Genomic DNA, 14,180 nt, shown 5'->3' with positions numbered 1-14,180 from the left:
AGAGAACAAGGATAAATGTGTCTGCACATATTCTATGCTAAAAGTGATTTGAATCCTGACGACCTGAAGCGGAGTGTGGCAAATGGACGATTTTTATTTTTTCCAGAATTAAAAATTTCCCGGTATGTCTACTTCATCCTCGGTGAGTCTGGCCAAGACAGCTCCCACTCCTGGGCCAAGATCTCTTTTGAAGAAGGCGTTGTAGTGTTCTTGGAACAGAAGCTGAATTGAGCAACGCTTGACAACGAAAACGTCAGATGAAACCTATATTGACACTGCTCGATGCAAAAGTAGGCCTTATCTGCATAGACCTGCTTCCAGTGACCTGAACATGACCTGCAATACAAAGGCCATTTCAACTGGCAAATTAAAGCCGCGATTCTTCAACAAGAAACCATTAAGCAACAAACAATCCTTTGTGGCAACCGAGTACCTTATTTTCCTTACTCTTCAACTTCCCACGATGCCTCTCGTGTTGAGGGCTCTCGAAAATATCACCGGTGAGCCCCTCAGGGTTACAGGAGGCAGACGGAACACCATGGGAGGGGGAAGGAAGGAAGGTAGGTAGGAAGGGGCTTTGAATTAAGCTCCTTATAAAATCCGTAAGTCACCTTACGCCGAAGGAGACCTTCGCTTTTCCGCCAGTAGGTTCTCGGCGGCTCCCACGGCAGCAGGTTTTACTTTCCAGGACCAAAAACGGTAGGAGGCGGAGAGGAAGAAGAAGAAGCAAGTCGACGAGTCGTTTTCCGTTCCAGCTAAAAATCATCCCCCGACAAACATCTACGATGACGATCGCAAGATGCATCAGGTGAGAAATATATATATATATATATATATATATATATTTCATTATATATATATATATAATATATATATATCTATATATATATAATATTTATATATATATATATATATATACATATATAATGTATAAACAATAGCAATTTAGGCTATTGGTTTGGGGGGTTCTGTTGATTACTTAGGTTGTTTTGGGAATGTTGTTGCATATTAAATAAGAAAAACTAGATATTTAGGCTACTGTTTGGGGGAATATTGTTGCATATTTTGAATTTACGTTTTTTTTTTGTATTTTGTGAGCGTTGCTCTTGCGCATTTTAATTTAAAAAAAAGTCATTTAGGGTACTGCCTTAAGGATGCTGTTGTATTTTTAAAAACATAATAGCTATTAAGTCCAATGTTTTGGGGATGCTGTTGCATATTTAGTGAAAAAAAAATTTAAGCTATTGGTTTGGGTGATGCTGTTACGTATTTTTTGAAAAATAACTATTTAGGCTGTACGGTAATGCTGCTACATATTTAAAAAAATGATTTAGGCCATTGTTTTGAGTGATTATTAATTTTTTGTTTGAGTGATTATTAACAGTTTGTACATGTCATTTACTGAGGTCTTGAAAATGTATTAGTCCAGGAAGTGTCAAGGGTAAAGTTCTGAAAATGAAATTGACAGTTTTTTACGTGACGTATATCTATAGGTATATATTAACTCACGTTCTATTCTGAAAATTAAATTGACATTCCTTTCCTAAGTGATGTATCTATATATTAGCTCACTTTCTATTTTGAAAATGAAATGTACAGTTTTTACGTAGTGTATCTGTATGCTTACTAATTTTCTATTTTGAAAATGAAATTTACTGTTTTTTACGTGGCTTATCTATATATTTACTCATTTTCTACTCTGAAAATTAAATTTAGTTTGTTTTTACGTAGAGTATCTACGAGTATATATCTACTATTTTTTTTTTTATTCTGAAAATGAAATTTACGCTTTTTTTACGGGGCATATCTGTATAATATCTCACTATTATATTTAATCATTTTTCACTTTTTGACCGATAATGTTTGAAATTAGGTCAATCACTCTATATTGGAATCTTCCTTGCACGCGACCATAATTTATTCATTCATTGTTTTCTCTTTCAATAAGCGATCTTTTCTTTCTGTGTTTCTCATTACCGTCTGTTAATTCTTTCTCATTATTATTATTATTATTATTATTATTATTACTCAGAATATAAACCGCTATTCATATGGTGGGCTTGTTCCATATGAATAGCGGTTTATATTCTGAATAATAATAATAATAATAATAATAATAATAATAATAATAATAATAATAATAATAATAATAATAATAATAATTCAAAGAAATAATAATTATAATTCACAGAAATAAAAATAATGATAATACCTTCGATCTCCTGCCAGCTCCATGACAGTTGCCATTTTCGCATCCTAACCCTCAGAAAATAGAGAGAGAGAGAGAGGGAGAGAGAGAGAGAGAGAGAGAGAGAGAGAGAGAGAGAGAGTATGGAGTATGACTTTCAGTAGCTGTGCGAGGGCGTTAGTGAACTGAAGGAGGAGGAGGAGGAGGGGGAGGAGGTTGCAGATGACAGGTGTTCAACCCAGGTGACTCTTCGACAATAGCACACAATGGGAGTGTGGGTGTAGGGTTGGGGGATGGAAGGGAATCTCTTGTTGCAGAAATGCGCCCCCCTTTTTTTTTGTGGGGGTGGGGGTATCCAAGAAGGAGGAGGGTTACGTCTTTCTCTTCAATTTTTTTTTCCCCGTCGTATATAGATTTTAGCGGGTGACTGGAGAAGTACTTCTATCGTATGCAATAATAAAAATATTTTGGCGATGTACATTTCAAAAAGTACATCTTGGAAGATGTACGAAGTATATAAACAAGGATTGTTATTATTATATTACTAAATATTCAGAAGATGAATAATGGAAAAAACCCGCCGCAGTTGCCACCGACTTGAGATTCAAGCTTCCAAAGAATATGGTGCTAATTTTAAAAAACTAACAGAAGGTAATGATAAATACACAAAGAAAGAAGAGACCAGTTATAAGGAAAGAATAGAGTAGAATGGACTTTAGGCAGAAGCCCAAGCGCTGGGACCTATGAGGTCATTCGACGCTGAAACGGAAATTGACGGTAAAAAGATCTGAAAGGTTTAATAGGAGGAAAATCTCGCAGTTGCACGGTGAAACAATTGTTGGGAAAGTAAGATGGAGGAGATATAATATGAAAGGACGTACAGTAAAAGGAATGAAAGGGGTTGCAGCTTGGGGTAGTAGGGACTCTGCAAAGAACCTCAAGTAATGCCTGCAGTGACCCGCACACGTATCTGTGAAAACGGATCAATATATTCTAAACATATAATTCGGCATTTGTTTAGAACTGAAATAGACTCACGCGGTGCACTGTGGGCATTCTCGAGGCTGTTTGCAGCGTCCTCTAGGGCCGTAACTGCACCCACTTTTGACCCTTTTACTTTACCTCCATTCCTCTTTTCTTGTCGCTTACTCGGGAGTAAGCCTAAAACTTATTTGTTGTTCTTGTTGGGGGTTAGGAAAGGTCTATGGAAGAGCCTAAAAAGGTCTGAAAAAGATGATTCGCATTGAGTTAAACATACGGGAATTTTAGGAGATTTATGATTCATTTATTAGAATGAAAATGTCAAAAATAAGTAATGTGCATGTTAAACAATAACAGAAAATTTTTCTAATAAAACATAGCTTAATTTTAATTTTTGTAGGCGAAACAAGACTCTAGTTGACCGAAGATTTTAGCAAATTTTAATTTATTTAGTGAACTGAATTAAGGCTATGTTTCTGTTCAGTTATTTTGTGTTTCCAGTTATAACTAAGATTATATGAACATGTTTAATGTGTGTCCTTTTTATTTGATCCTTGTTGTTAGTATAAGTAGTATTAAGTATGAGTATTAATTACAAAGCCCACTTCACGTTAAGATAGGAATATAATGTTTACATCTTATGCGTGAGGGGAAAATCTTGCACGCGTCCCGAGTAAGCTGGATGTCGCATCACGCCTTTTTTTAAATCTTGCTTTCCAACCACTCTAACTCCCTCTTTTCACTGCTTTAAGCTATGAATGGCTGGAATTGGGGCTGAACTTTCTTAAAGCGTATTCTGTATCTATTTTGAGAATAACTTTTCACAAGCAAAAAGGGCTTATTACCCTTACAAACTCACACATCAAGAGCTCTCATTTACGGGAAATATTCTTCACACCTTCTTCAGAGAGCTTCCTTAACAACACGCTTTAAAAAAAAAAAAAAAAAAAAAAAAAGCCACGACTTTCCTTTGACGAAAGACATCTCGAGATGAAAACGCGAAAAATTGCAGAGAAGGAAGGGAAAGATCGAAAGGAGAGGAGTCATTTGCCCCCCATTATTGTGCATAGAAATACTCCCACATCGTGAGAGTTGAAGTGACGTCAGAAAACAGTAGCTTTTGGGAATGGGGATAAAAAGGTGCGCTGGAAGAACACAGACCTCAGTTTCTTTCTGCCTCTCAATTGTCACGGTACATTACGCCTTTTACTCCTCGCCCAGAGCCGCTCGTAAGTTACGGAATAAGGTTTTAATAGCTACATGTTAGGGACTTTTCTTATATTAAATAGGCTTTTAATATATATTAGGAGGCTTTTCTTCTATTGATTGCATTTAAAACAGTCTGGAAGTTAAGGGCACTTGACGTTTTCATTAAAAAATTATTTCCAAGAATTTCATTTATGCACCGGGAACTTGGCATTTATGGCAGTATTAAACAGAAAATGGGAAAATCAGTTTAGCATAACTAAATTATAATTAGGATCAGTCTTAATTAGCAAACAAAACTCTCTCTCTCTAACACACATACGCACACACACACACACACACACATATATATATATATATATATATATAGATTTTAATTTTAGTATATCCTACGGGTACTATTATTATATTATTATATATATATATATATATATATGTGTGTGGTGTGTGTGTGTGTGTGTGTGTGTGTGTGTGTGTGTGTATAAAGACAGCAATTAGATCATTCTCTATATTTCTGTTTATAAATGAACGATAGAATAGGTGTGTCTTAGTATCATGTTCATACACACCTCTTACCTAGGCCTAATAGTTAACTAACACTAGTCATTAATGGTAATAATTTTCTACCTCACGTCGGGAGCGGATTTAGGATTATAATCATTATAATCATAATCATATTCATCACAAATATTTTCATTGTTTCCACAGATAGGGAACAAAAATCGAAATCATGGTTGCTTGTACATTTCTAAAGTGATAGGCCTAATATAAGTTAATACTACCTATTATTACTTGTAGATAGATCACGTAAGACTAAAGGGAATTATTTTTCATTCAAAATGCCACACGCAATACCCGATAGAAATAATTTTGCAAATAAAACACAATTCTTCAAAGTTGAAACAGGTCTTACTGTGGCAAGAGATTGATCACCAAACTTGACGGTACTTCTCGAGTTAATGTTATGAAAATTGGAATATTTTTAATAAAAAACGAAGAAAAACATAGTGTGATGATTGGACAAGTCATATCACTGTTTTTTTTTTTTTCTCCTTTGAAGTTTTTTTTCAGCAAGAACAAGCTTCTTTTTTTCTACTTCTGAAAGATGTGCACAAAGCCTTTTTTGTCAGCGTCATAAATTTAGTTTGTCCAATATTATAGGCTTAATCTTGGTGATACTAAAACTTCCTACAAAACATTTAGATCATTTGTAAATACAAAACAAAAGAATATGTCATAATTTAGATTATTTGTTGATACCAAATGCAAAAGTAATGCGTTCAAAATGCCACAGACTTCTGCAATCTTTCCTAGAAACTACAATTATCAAGGAACATACAATACGTCAAAAACTTTGTGTGTGTTTTGCAAAGCCCCGTCCTATATGACAGCTAAGTGTAAATAATAAACAACTTCATTTGCAGATACACAATGATGGGTCTACTCACCATCACATTCTTCACCATCACTGCCGCAGTCAACGCTGTCAGGTACGTAAATCAACGATTGTCAGTAGGCCTAGACTGCACATTTATCATAGGCCTAACGCACACAAATCAGGGTTCCTGTGACTTCTTCCGTTTAAAATGGACGGGATACAATTTTTTTCGGATTTTCCAAATCCTCACAATTTTTTATCTGTTCATCAGACATTTCTTTCATTACACGGAGACGTATTTCTTGTAGCACTGACCCCTTCACTGTACATCTTAATAAGTCTCGGTGTTATAAATTGTTTTCAAACTCGATATACTAATATATTACCCGACTTCTCAAGAACGCTCTCAAAACGACGTGTAGGAACCCAGAATTATGCAACACACTGTAGGCCTAACTTCTGTGACCTCTTTTCAGTTGAATTTAGTTTAATGGTCTCCCTTGTAATGCATTTTTTCGTGACCACATTTTATTCTAAGGAGAAAACAAATCTCGTGACTTACACGTAAAAACTGAAAAAGCAATGCATTTACGCTTTGGGGACATTCAAACCCCCTCGATTTATAATATAATTCTTATAATGTTCATCAAGACCACAGTTGCCGTACAAAACCTCTTGGGGCTGTAAAACGTATACTGTGTTAACTCCATTCATTGTTGTTATTTAAAAACCAAAAACATAACTGTGACACTTTGAAAACCTCGCTGTTTTCATCGAAATTTAGGCCATAAACCACTGGCTGCTGTACGGAAGCATTTTCTCATATTTATGGCATATTTCCGACTAAACTCGCGCAAAGTAACTAGCCTAGTAATATAGGCAATAACTGAAGTCATGATTGTCGGTCATATTACTGGTAAAAATAAGCACCATCGTTTTGCAAGAGAAGAAATGAAGTTCATTGCGCTTCCAAAATGATAGTACTATTGATACGTTAAAGCAACACTCGTGATCAGCCTATAAGGTGGAAGTTAGATTCCAAAAGTATCGGTAAGCGTAAGGGAGACGGCCAAACAAAGATATCACTTAATATAATTATTTTTCTTTTACTAAATATTACAGGAATAGTTGCATATAATACAGTAGAGGTGATATCATTTGAAAAATTTACCGAGGTACTGAGAAATATACCGTCATTGGTAAATTTCTTATTACCTCTCTTAAATTTCTAAAATTATCTCATCTCTACCGTATTACAATAATATAATTCTATGTTACTTGGTAAAAAAATTAATTAATAAACAATATCTCCATGGTGAGCGCTTTAGAATTACCAGTTCCTTAAATTAGGCCTATATCACCTCTGCTGAATTATATGCACCCTTCTCTGTATTTTTTCATATACCAAAATATATTCTGGAATGAGGGTTTTCGCCGGTCACAAATGTATAACCATTACCATCTGCTTTAGAAATAGGAATTGGAACACAGAATTTAGGCCAAAGGCCGAGCGCTGGGACCTATGAAGTCACTTAGCGCTGAAACGGTAATTGACAGAATTTTATTAGGCGACGGACCTAGTGGTTTGGGCAAAGGTGTTAAAAACAAATACTTCCTGAAGGATATATATATATATATATAAAATCTGAACCAGGAGTAATGATGCAAGGGTGTTTCTTCCATTTAGTACATATATATATATAAGCATTTAAACAATTCCGAAATTGTTTTCAGAGCTAAAATGATCACAGCCTTATGCTTCGTGCCTGATCCTTACTTGGATAACTAGGTACATCGACGCCCTTTCATTTGACTTGCCTCTAGAAACTTCAACCACTGCTTAACTGGTCTGAAGCTAATTAGTACGTAGGACGGCCAATGAGAAGAGGCAATGGTAGACGGCCCGGTCTTTTTCCTTCAAAGAAATGCAAACGAACAATCGCTGGAGATGACCCAACTGACAATCACGCATAAGCAGCGCATCGAAAAATATAAGCAGAATTAGTTCACCACCCCATTATATGGATAATTATCAATGGACAGAAAAATTCAAAAGCCGAGATTCATGTATTATAAACGAAAGCTGATGAGGCATTCTGAATATTAAGAGGGGTTTAGCCCACAATTACGAAATACATTAAATTACCGATTTTAGATATAATTTTCATTTTCTTTTACATATATGTTTTAGGTCAGAATAAAGGTTTCGCACCCATATTTTAATTTTGGAGCCAAACCGTGGTGGGCCAAAAGCATGAGAGCCGTAATAACTGTGCGCCAAAAAAATGGCGCCAAAAGATTGGAGACAAAAGACTGGGCCAAAAAGCACCCGACCCCTTGGAACCATAACCCTCTTGCTCAGAATTTCCGACCTCGTATTTATGCAAACCTGTTAGAAAGTTACCTAGTGTCATGGTGGACTTAAATAGGCTACGATGGTTGCAGGAGAATACTATGTTAGACTTTTAAGCCTTACAAATAGTCGTACTCAAATCTGGTAGGAGTCATGCGCAGCAATTAGTATTAGAACAATATAAGCTATTCATTTACATATCATTATTATTCACATATACAATTAAAATAGTTCCATTAACACTGCCAAAGAATGCACGTTAACATACGGTCCACGTGGAAGTAACTGACAAGCGCAGATAACGTATCATACAACCACACTAAACAAAGACTGACGATCGACTGATTCAAATTTGAAAATGTCAGCAGAATAACATAGTGCGCATGATCATACCTATTCCTCACTTCCTGCACAGAGTTTAAACAATTGTGTTACAATAATGTCTATCATCTGTACAAAAGAAGAACTTTCAATATAAGAAATTAGCAAATATTTCGAATTTGTATATATTTCTTTGTCTGCGTAAATATGATCTCTCCTAATTTTGTATGAAACGTGAGTTCGTCTTTAGAGTGCAACCACTATTAATTATTCTTCACATGAACTTATCAAAACTGTGCTATATCATTTTCAACTTAGTTATTTGCTATGACCGGGTTGTCTGTGCTCATAACTGTTCAGTTTTCAGAGGGTTGTAATTTAGACCAAGAAAAGCTTCAATCTAGTTATATATCATCCAATTTTTTTTTCAAGGGAATGTCGCAGGATAGGTTAGGTTAGGTTGATGGGATGGTTAGCTAGGTTAATGATGCATCCTTGTTTGCATGCATTCTTTCATCATTTTCTCACATATATTTGCTAAACACGAATTAATTATTCCTGGAGAAAAATTTATGTTCATTTTTTAAAATAAACTTAATTTGGAGACAAAAATGACCCACCAACGGTTGACATTTTCGAGGGAAATCTGCAAGTTTCTAGGGAGTCTAACACTGCTAAATGTTGTGCCTAGGCTAACTGACTACTGTGTAATATTCTAGCGTTGTTATTCACATATTGTACATATATCCGTTGATACAAACCTTTGGTATTATTTACAATGCAACCTTTCGTAAGTTCTAAAAAAAAACAATGTACTTCAGGGTAACAGAATTATTTAAAAGATTATATCTCTTGTGGACCTTTCTTGTTCTCCATACGATTTCATCTCCATAGACACAACTCAAGGGTCTTACGTCCTCATCATCTTGACACCTTGACCGATTTCCTTTGAACTCGCTGTTTATTCTGGACGCTAATTCTTTGTTCAAATTATCTGGAAACCTCTCTAGCCTGAAACGTCTTTAGAGACTAATTATCTAACCTTCACTTCTACTTAAGGGTCACTTAAATTCTCTCAGTCCACTCAATACTGCATTGAGTATTTGGTCTTGGAGTCTAGACCTATCTACATACATCGTAGCCATGAGCGCCTTGTATAACAACTCTCTCCCCCTCTCTCTTCTAATATTTATGTCCTCCGTTACCCCAGATTTTTAATCAGTTAGTCCACTTTTTAGACTAAACTTACTTCGTAGCCATGAGCGCCTTGCGTAACCAGTCTCTCTCTCTCTCTCTCTCTCTCTCTCTCTCTCTCTCTCTCTCTCTCTCTCTCGTCTCTCTCTCGCCGATATCCTTCGGTATTTCGTCTCATACTCTGCTCCCCTAACCGCCTAATTTGAATTTATTCTTCCTCCTTTGACATCAAAGATTTTGTAATCAGTTATATGACTTTCTGGTCCAGACCTACTTCGTAGCCATTAAGGAATTTTCGTACCCAGTCAAATTCTCTCTCTCTCTCTCCCCACCAGATTTTTAACAATTCATTTCTCTTTCAGACCAGATGCACTGCAATGTGGTCACTGTGAACCTAGTCACTGTACAGCGATTGGCGAGTGTCATCGAGGCATCACATGGGACGTTTGCAACTGTTGCGAAGTCTGCGCAAAGGTATTCTTTATCTGCATGACTCGAACTTGCCTGCAATCACTTTTTTTAGTCTTAAAGCCCCTTTTTATCGTAATGGATTTCATAGACTCATACTTGAAAAGGACACAAAAAAAAAAAAAAAAAAATCATATGTCAGTTTCCTGTAGAGGTTCATCTTTCCCTCAGTCTTGTTCATTTTTTGACAAGGGGCAACATATGTGGGTATAGACAGGTTACTGAACTTAAATACATATATAAATACATTCAATCATCTATCAATACATACATACATACATACATACATACATACATACATACATACATACATACATACATACATACATACATACATACAGATAACAGTGCCCATATTTGTGAGTTTTCTCAAATTTAGCAAAACAGTTTCTCATAACATTGGGTAGTTCTAGAGCAAATAAATAAATAAATAGATAAATAAAAAGTAGTGCAACATTCATTACCGATAAGCAGAATCGTGCATGAAACCTGTCTACTTCCAAATATACCAAGCGCTTCGGTAGTCTCGAGTTCGATTCTCCGCTCTGCCTACCTGGAATAAGGGGAATTTGTTTCTGGTGATTAGAAATTAATTTCTCGATATAATGTGGTTCGGATCTTACAATAAGCTGTAGATCCCTTTGCTAGTTAACCAACTGGTTCCTAGCCACATAAAAATAACTAATCCTTCGGGCCAACCCCAGGAGAGCTGGCTCAGTGGTCTGGTTAAAGTAAAATATGGCACTTAACTTTTTTAACAGCTCTTCGACACTTCTTGCACATTAAAGTCCTTCTTTCCTCTCCTGCCTTCAAACACCTGAATTATATACTACACTTCACCCTCTGGAGTTGGGGTGTTAGTGCCGTCAGTGCACTTTACGTGGTGCACTGTGGGCATTAATTAAGGTTCTTTGCAGAGTCCCTTCGGCCCCTAGCTGCAACCCCTTTCATTCCCTTTACTGTAAGTACCTCCATTCACATTCTCTTTCTTCGATCTGCCCCTCCACCCTCTTCTAATATGCGTTTCATTGTGCAATCGCCAGATTTTCTTCCTGTTACACCTTTCAAACCTTCATATTGTCAATTTCCCTTTCAGCTCTAAATGACCTCATAGTTCCCAACGCTTGGCCTTTCACCTAAATTCTATATTCCTATATACACTTCACCAACACAACCTCTGCCAGTCTTCCCACATGACCAAACTATCTTTGAATATCCTGATCTCAGCCTTTAATATATATTATATATATATATATATATATATATATATATATATATATATATATATTCATGACACAGTACGTAACACATCTTAATCAATTCTGTCTTGTTTATTTAATTTTCATTCATATTTATACTTCCTTTCTACACACACACACACACACACACACACACACACAAATATATATATATATATATATATATATATATATATATATATATATATATAACAGGTTGCATTTCTTCCATTAAATATACCTTTGGGTAAGTAGTGACCTTGACCTAAGCTACCCAATAACCTGACCCTGCGAATCCTTTAAGACAAAAAGGACTTAACAATCCCATCCCTCCCTCGCAGGACTTGAATGAGGAATGTGGCGGACCCTGGAATGCCTACGGCAAGTGTGGGTATGGTCTGACATGCATTAAGGATGCCCGGGAATGCCCATACCTCTTTAACCCTCGTGGCACAGGATCCGATACTGGGTCTAATATCTGCGATGATTATCTCTTCAACGGTAAGTGAGCTCCTCCATCTCGTGAGTTTTTAGGCTCAGTGACGTCACTGGTGACGTGAGGATGGTTGCGGCGTCCCTTAGGCCCATAGCTGCACATAACTTTTCTGCCTTTTACTTTACCTCCATTCCCGCCTCATTTCTACAACCTTGCTGTCCTACCTCGCTGACCGTAATTTCTTTTATCCTTGTACTTCGTTTCCTTAATTAACTGGAGCTCTTCATCTTGCTGTCTAACCGCTCCAATTCTTCTTGTTACTTGCTCAAGCACTGAATGGCTTAAAGCGTCCAAGTGCTTGATTTTACTGCCGAATTTTAATAATCAAATTCATTCATAAATCATAAATTCCTTCTCCTTTCTCTCTCTCTTCTAAATCTCAACTCTTCTCTCTCTCTCTCTCTCTCTCTCTCTCTCTCTCTCTCTCTCTCTCTCTCTCTCAATATTCGTCTGTGGAAACGAAAGAAAATTGCAATATTTATCAAGAAAGGTCCCTTATTGGTAAATATAGTTTGCAGCATGCCTTTTAAAGAGACGCTGCAAACAAGGTGTAGCAACGCCTGTAGTGCACCTTGTGATGTACACTGACGGTATACTATCGGGATACTGAAACAAGAACACTTAATCTGAGCGTCTCTTTCGCTTTGCCTTCCAGCCATCGGTCGCTGCGTGCAGAGCGAGAACGTCGTCGAGTCGGCCTTCAAGAGGAACCTGGTGAGGGACGTCCTCGACTTCGAAGACGACGACGACCAACACCGCCGCAGGGTCAAGGTGGCCCAGCCGCCCAAGAAGGGCAGCCTCAAAGCGGAGGCCCTCGTCGGGAAGAGGCTCATGCTGAAGGGCGTGCTCAGAGGCGTCGAGTATTAAGGGAGGTTCATGGTTGTTCTTTCGGCTCCCGCTAGGAAGAGGAGGAGGCGGTGGTTCAGAAATGCGAGGAAGGAATTCAAAACCTGGAGGAGGAAATTCAGATCTGCCAAGAGGAAATTAAAAAATATCACGAGGAAATTGAAAACCGCGACAAGACAATTCAAAACCGCGAGGCGAGAATTCAAAAGAGGACTCGTTTTCGATGCTCTTCTTTACTGATTAGAGATGTTATATGTCTCACTTTTCCAGCATTCGTGCAAAAGCATTTTCCTTTTGGTCACAGATAACTCAGCGTAAAATCTTAGACTCTTTTGTTACATGCATCTTTTCGAATATTAAAAAACATATTTAGGACAATAGAAATCAGATTTTTTTTCTTTTTTTTCTTTTTAGTCCAGAAACTTTCCTCAAGCAAACACCAGACTCATTTTCAGCCTTATGGCGAAAACATTCTCCTTTAGGTCACAGGTAGAGCAACATAAAGTCTTAAAATCTTTTGTTACGTGCATTCGTTACATGCATCTTTTCAAATACATATGAAAAACATATTTTGGACAACTCGAATCAATAATTAATGACGAATACCCATCTCACAAAGACTTCTATTATAAGTCTAGAGAATATCCTCGACCAAACGCTAGACTCACCAGTACAATCGAAGTGGGAGAGGAGAGTGCAACCATTATTTCATGTTCTAAAAGCAATTATTTAAATGTATGAATAATCGACTGTAGCGCGAACTATCGGCTAAGAAGATAGCCTTTACGTCATGAAAAAAAGTGGCGGGGGGAGATTTTCATGTGTCAAAAGTCTCCCCTTCAGCAGAAAAGCGTAAGGAGCAAGGACCATTTAATCTTTTTTAGGGCGAAGTAATCTCGATTTGAATATGACTATTAGTAAATATCAGGTATCATATTTTCCTTTTTATATATGTATAAAACCAGGCAAACAGGAAGTTATGTGGATTTTGACGTAAGGATTACTGTTTATAACATTTGAAAAATTGTAATATATAGCCTTGTATAAAAAAAATACACTCTGTCTATGTAGCTTGCGAAAATACACATTTCCATCTCAGTTTGTTTCATTAACATAAACTTTTATTGTTCTTTTTTCGAATTACTCTGAAAGGTTCTATTTCTACTATATTCGATAACCAAATGAACAATAATAGTAAATGACGAGAAATACAATTTCTCGCAACGTCAATCGTTGCCAATGATAGAGGAAGAGGGACACGACTGAAGATCAAACGTGTATATAATATATATATATATATATATATATATATATATATATATATATATATATATAGTTTCCCCATCTAGTATCAGCCATCAGATTCTCGTGAAACTTCTGAATCTCACGATGATTACATCCTTTCAACAACTGTTTATCTGCAATGCTCAATCGCCAAGAAAAAAGTTAAGTAGTGGGAGATAAGTATTGTTAGTCCGGAACAATCTTTTGTCATCAGATCTGAGACAGGC

General features: G+C 36.6%; 1 protein-coding gene across 2 annotated transcripts; it reads left to right on the top strand.

Annotated features, from left to right (window-relative positions):
• Positions 1-637: 637 nt before the first annotated feature.
• LOC135197993 (serine protease HTRA3-like) lies at positions 638-13,767 on the top strand. Of its 2 annotated transcripts, none has more exons than XM_064225316.1 (5): positions 638-808; positions 5,800-5,865; positions 9,984-10,095; positions 11,669-11,828; positions 12,479-13,767. In XM_064225316.1, the coding sequence occupies exons 1-5, from the start codon at positions 786-788 to the stop codon at positions 12,688-12,690; spliced, it is 573 nt and encodes a 190-aa protein (XP_064081386.1). In that variant the 5' UTR covers positions 638-785; the 3' UTR covers positions 12,691-13,767. The 2 variants fall into 2 exon arrangements, with proteins under 2 accessions (XP_064081386.1, XP_064081387.1); XM_064225317.1 differs by lacking the exon at positions 638-808 and adding an exon at positions 4,310-4,398.
• Positions 13,768-14,180: the final 413 nt, after the last annotated feature.

Source organism: Macrobrachium nipponense, chromosome 21 (genome assembly GCF_015104395.2).
Source record: "Macrobrachium nipponense isolate FS-2020 chromosome 21, ASM1510439v2, whole genome shotgun sequence".
NCBI lineage: Eukaryota > Metazoa > Arthropoda > Malacostraca > Decapoda > Palaemonidae > Macrobrachium > Macrobrachium nipponense.
Note: the sequence above shows the minus strand (reverse complement) of the source record. Positions and strands in the feature narration are given on the sequence as shown.

What these genes read in the sequence shown, in the direction of transcription:
- LOC135197993 (XM_064225316.1), top strand. Translation starts at nt 786, where the DNA reads ATGACGATCGCAAGATGCATCAG. An exon ending in ACGATCGCAAGATGCATCAG is followed by an intron (nt 809 to 5,799) that starts GTGAGAAATATA and finishes CTTCATTTGCAG; the next exon opens with ATACACAATGATGGGTCTAC. An exon ending in GCCGCAGTCAACGCTGTCAG is followed by an intron (nt 5,866 to 9,983) that starts GTACGTAAATCA and finishes TTTCTCTTTCAG; the next exon opens with ACCAGATGCACTGCAATGTG.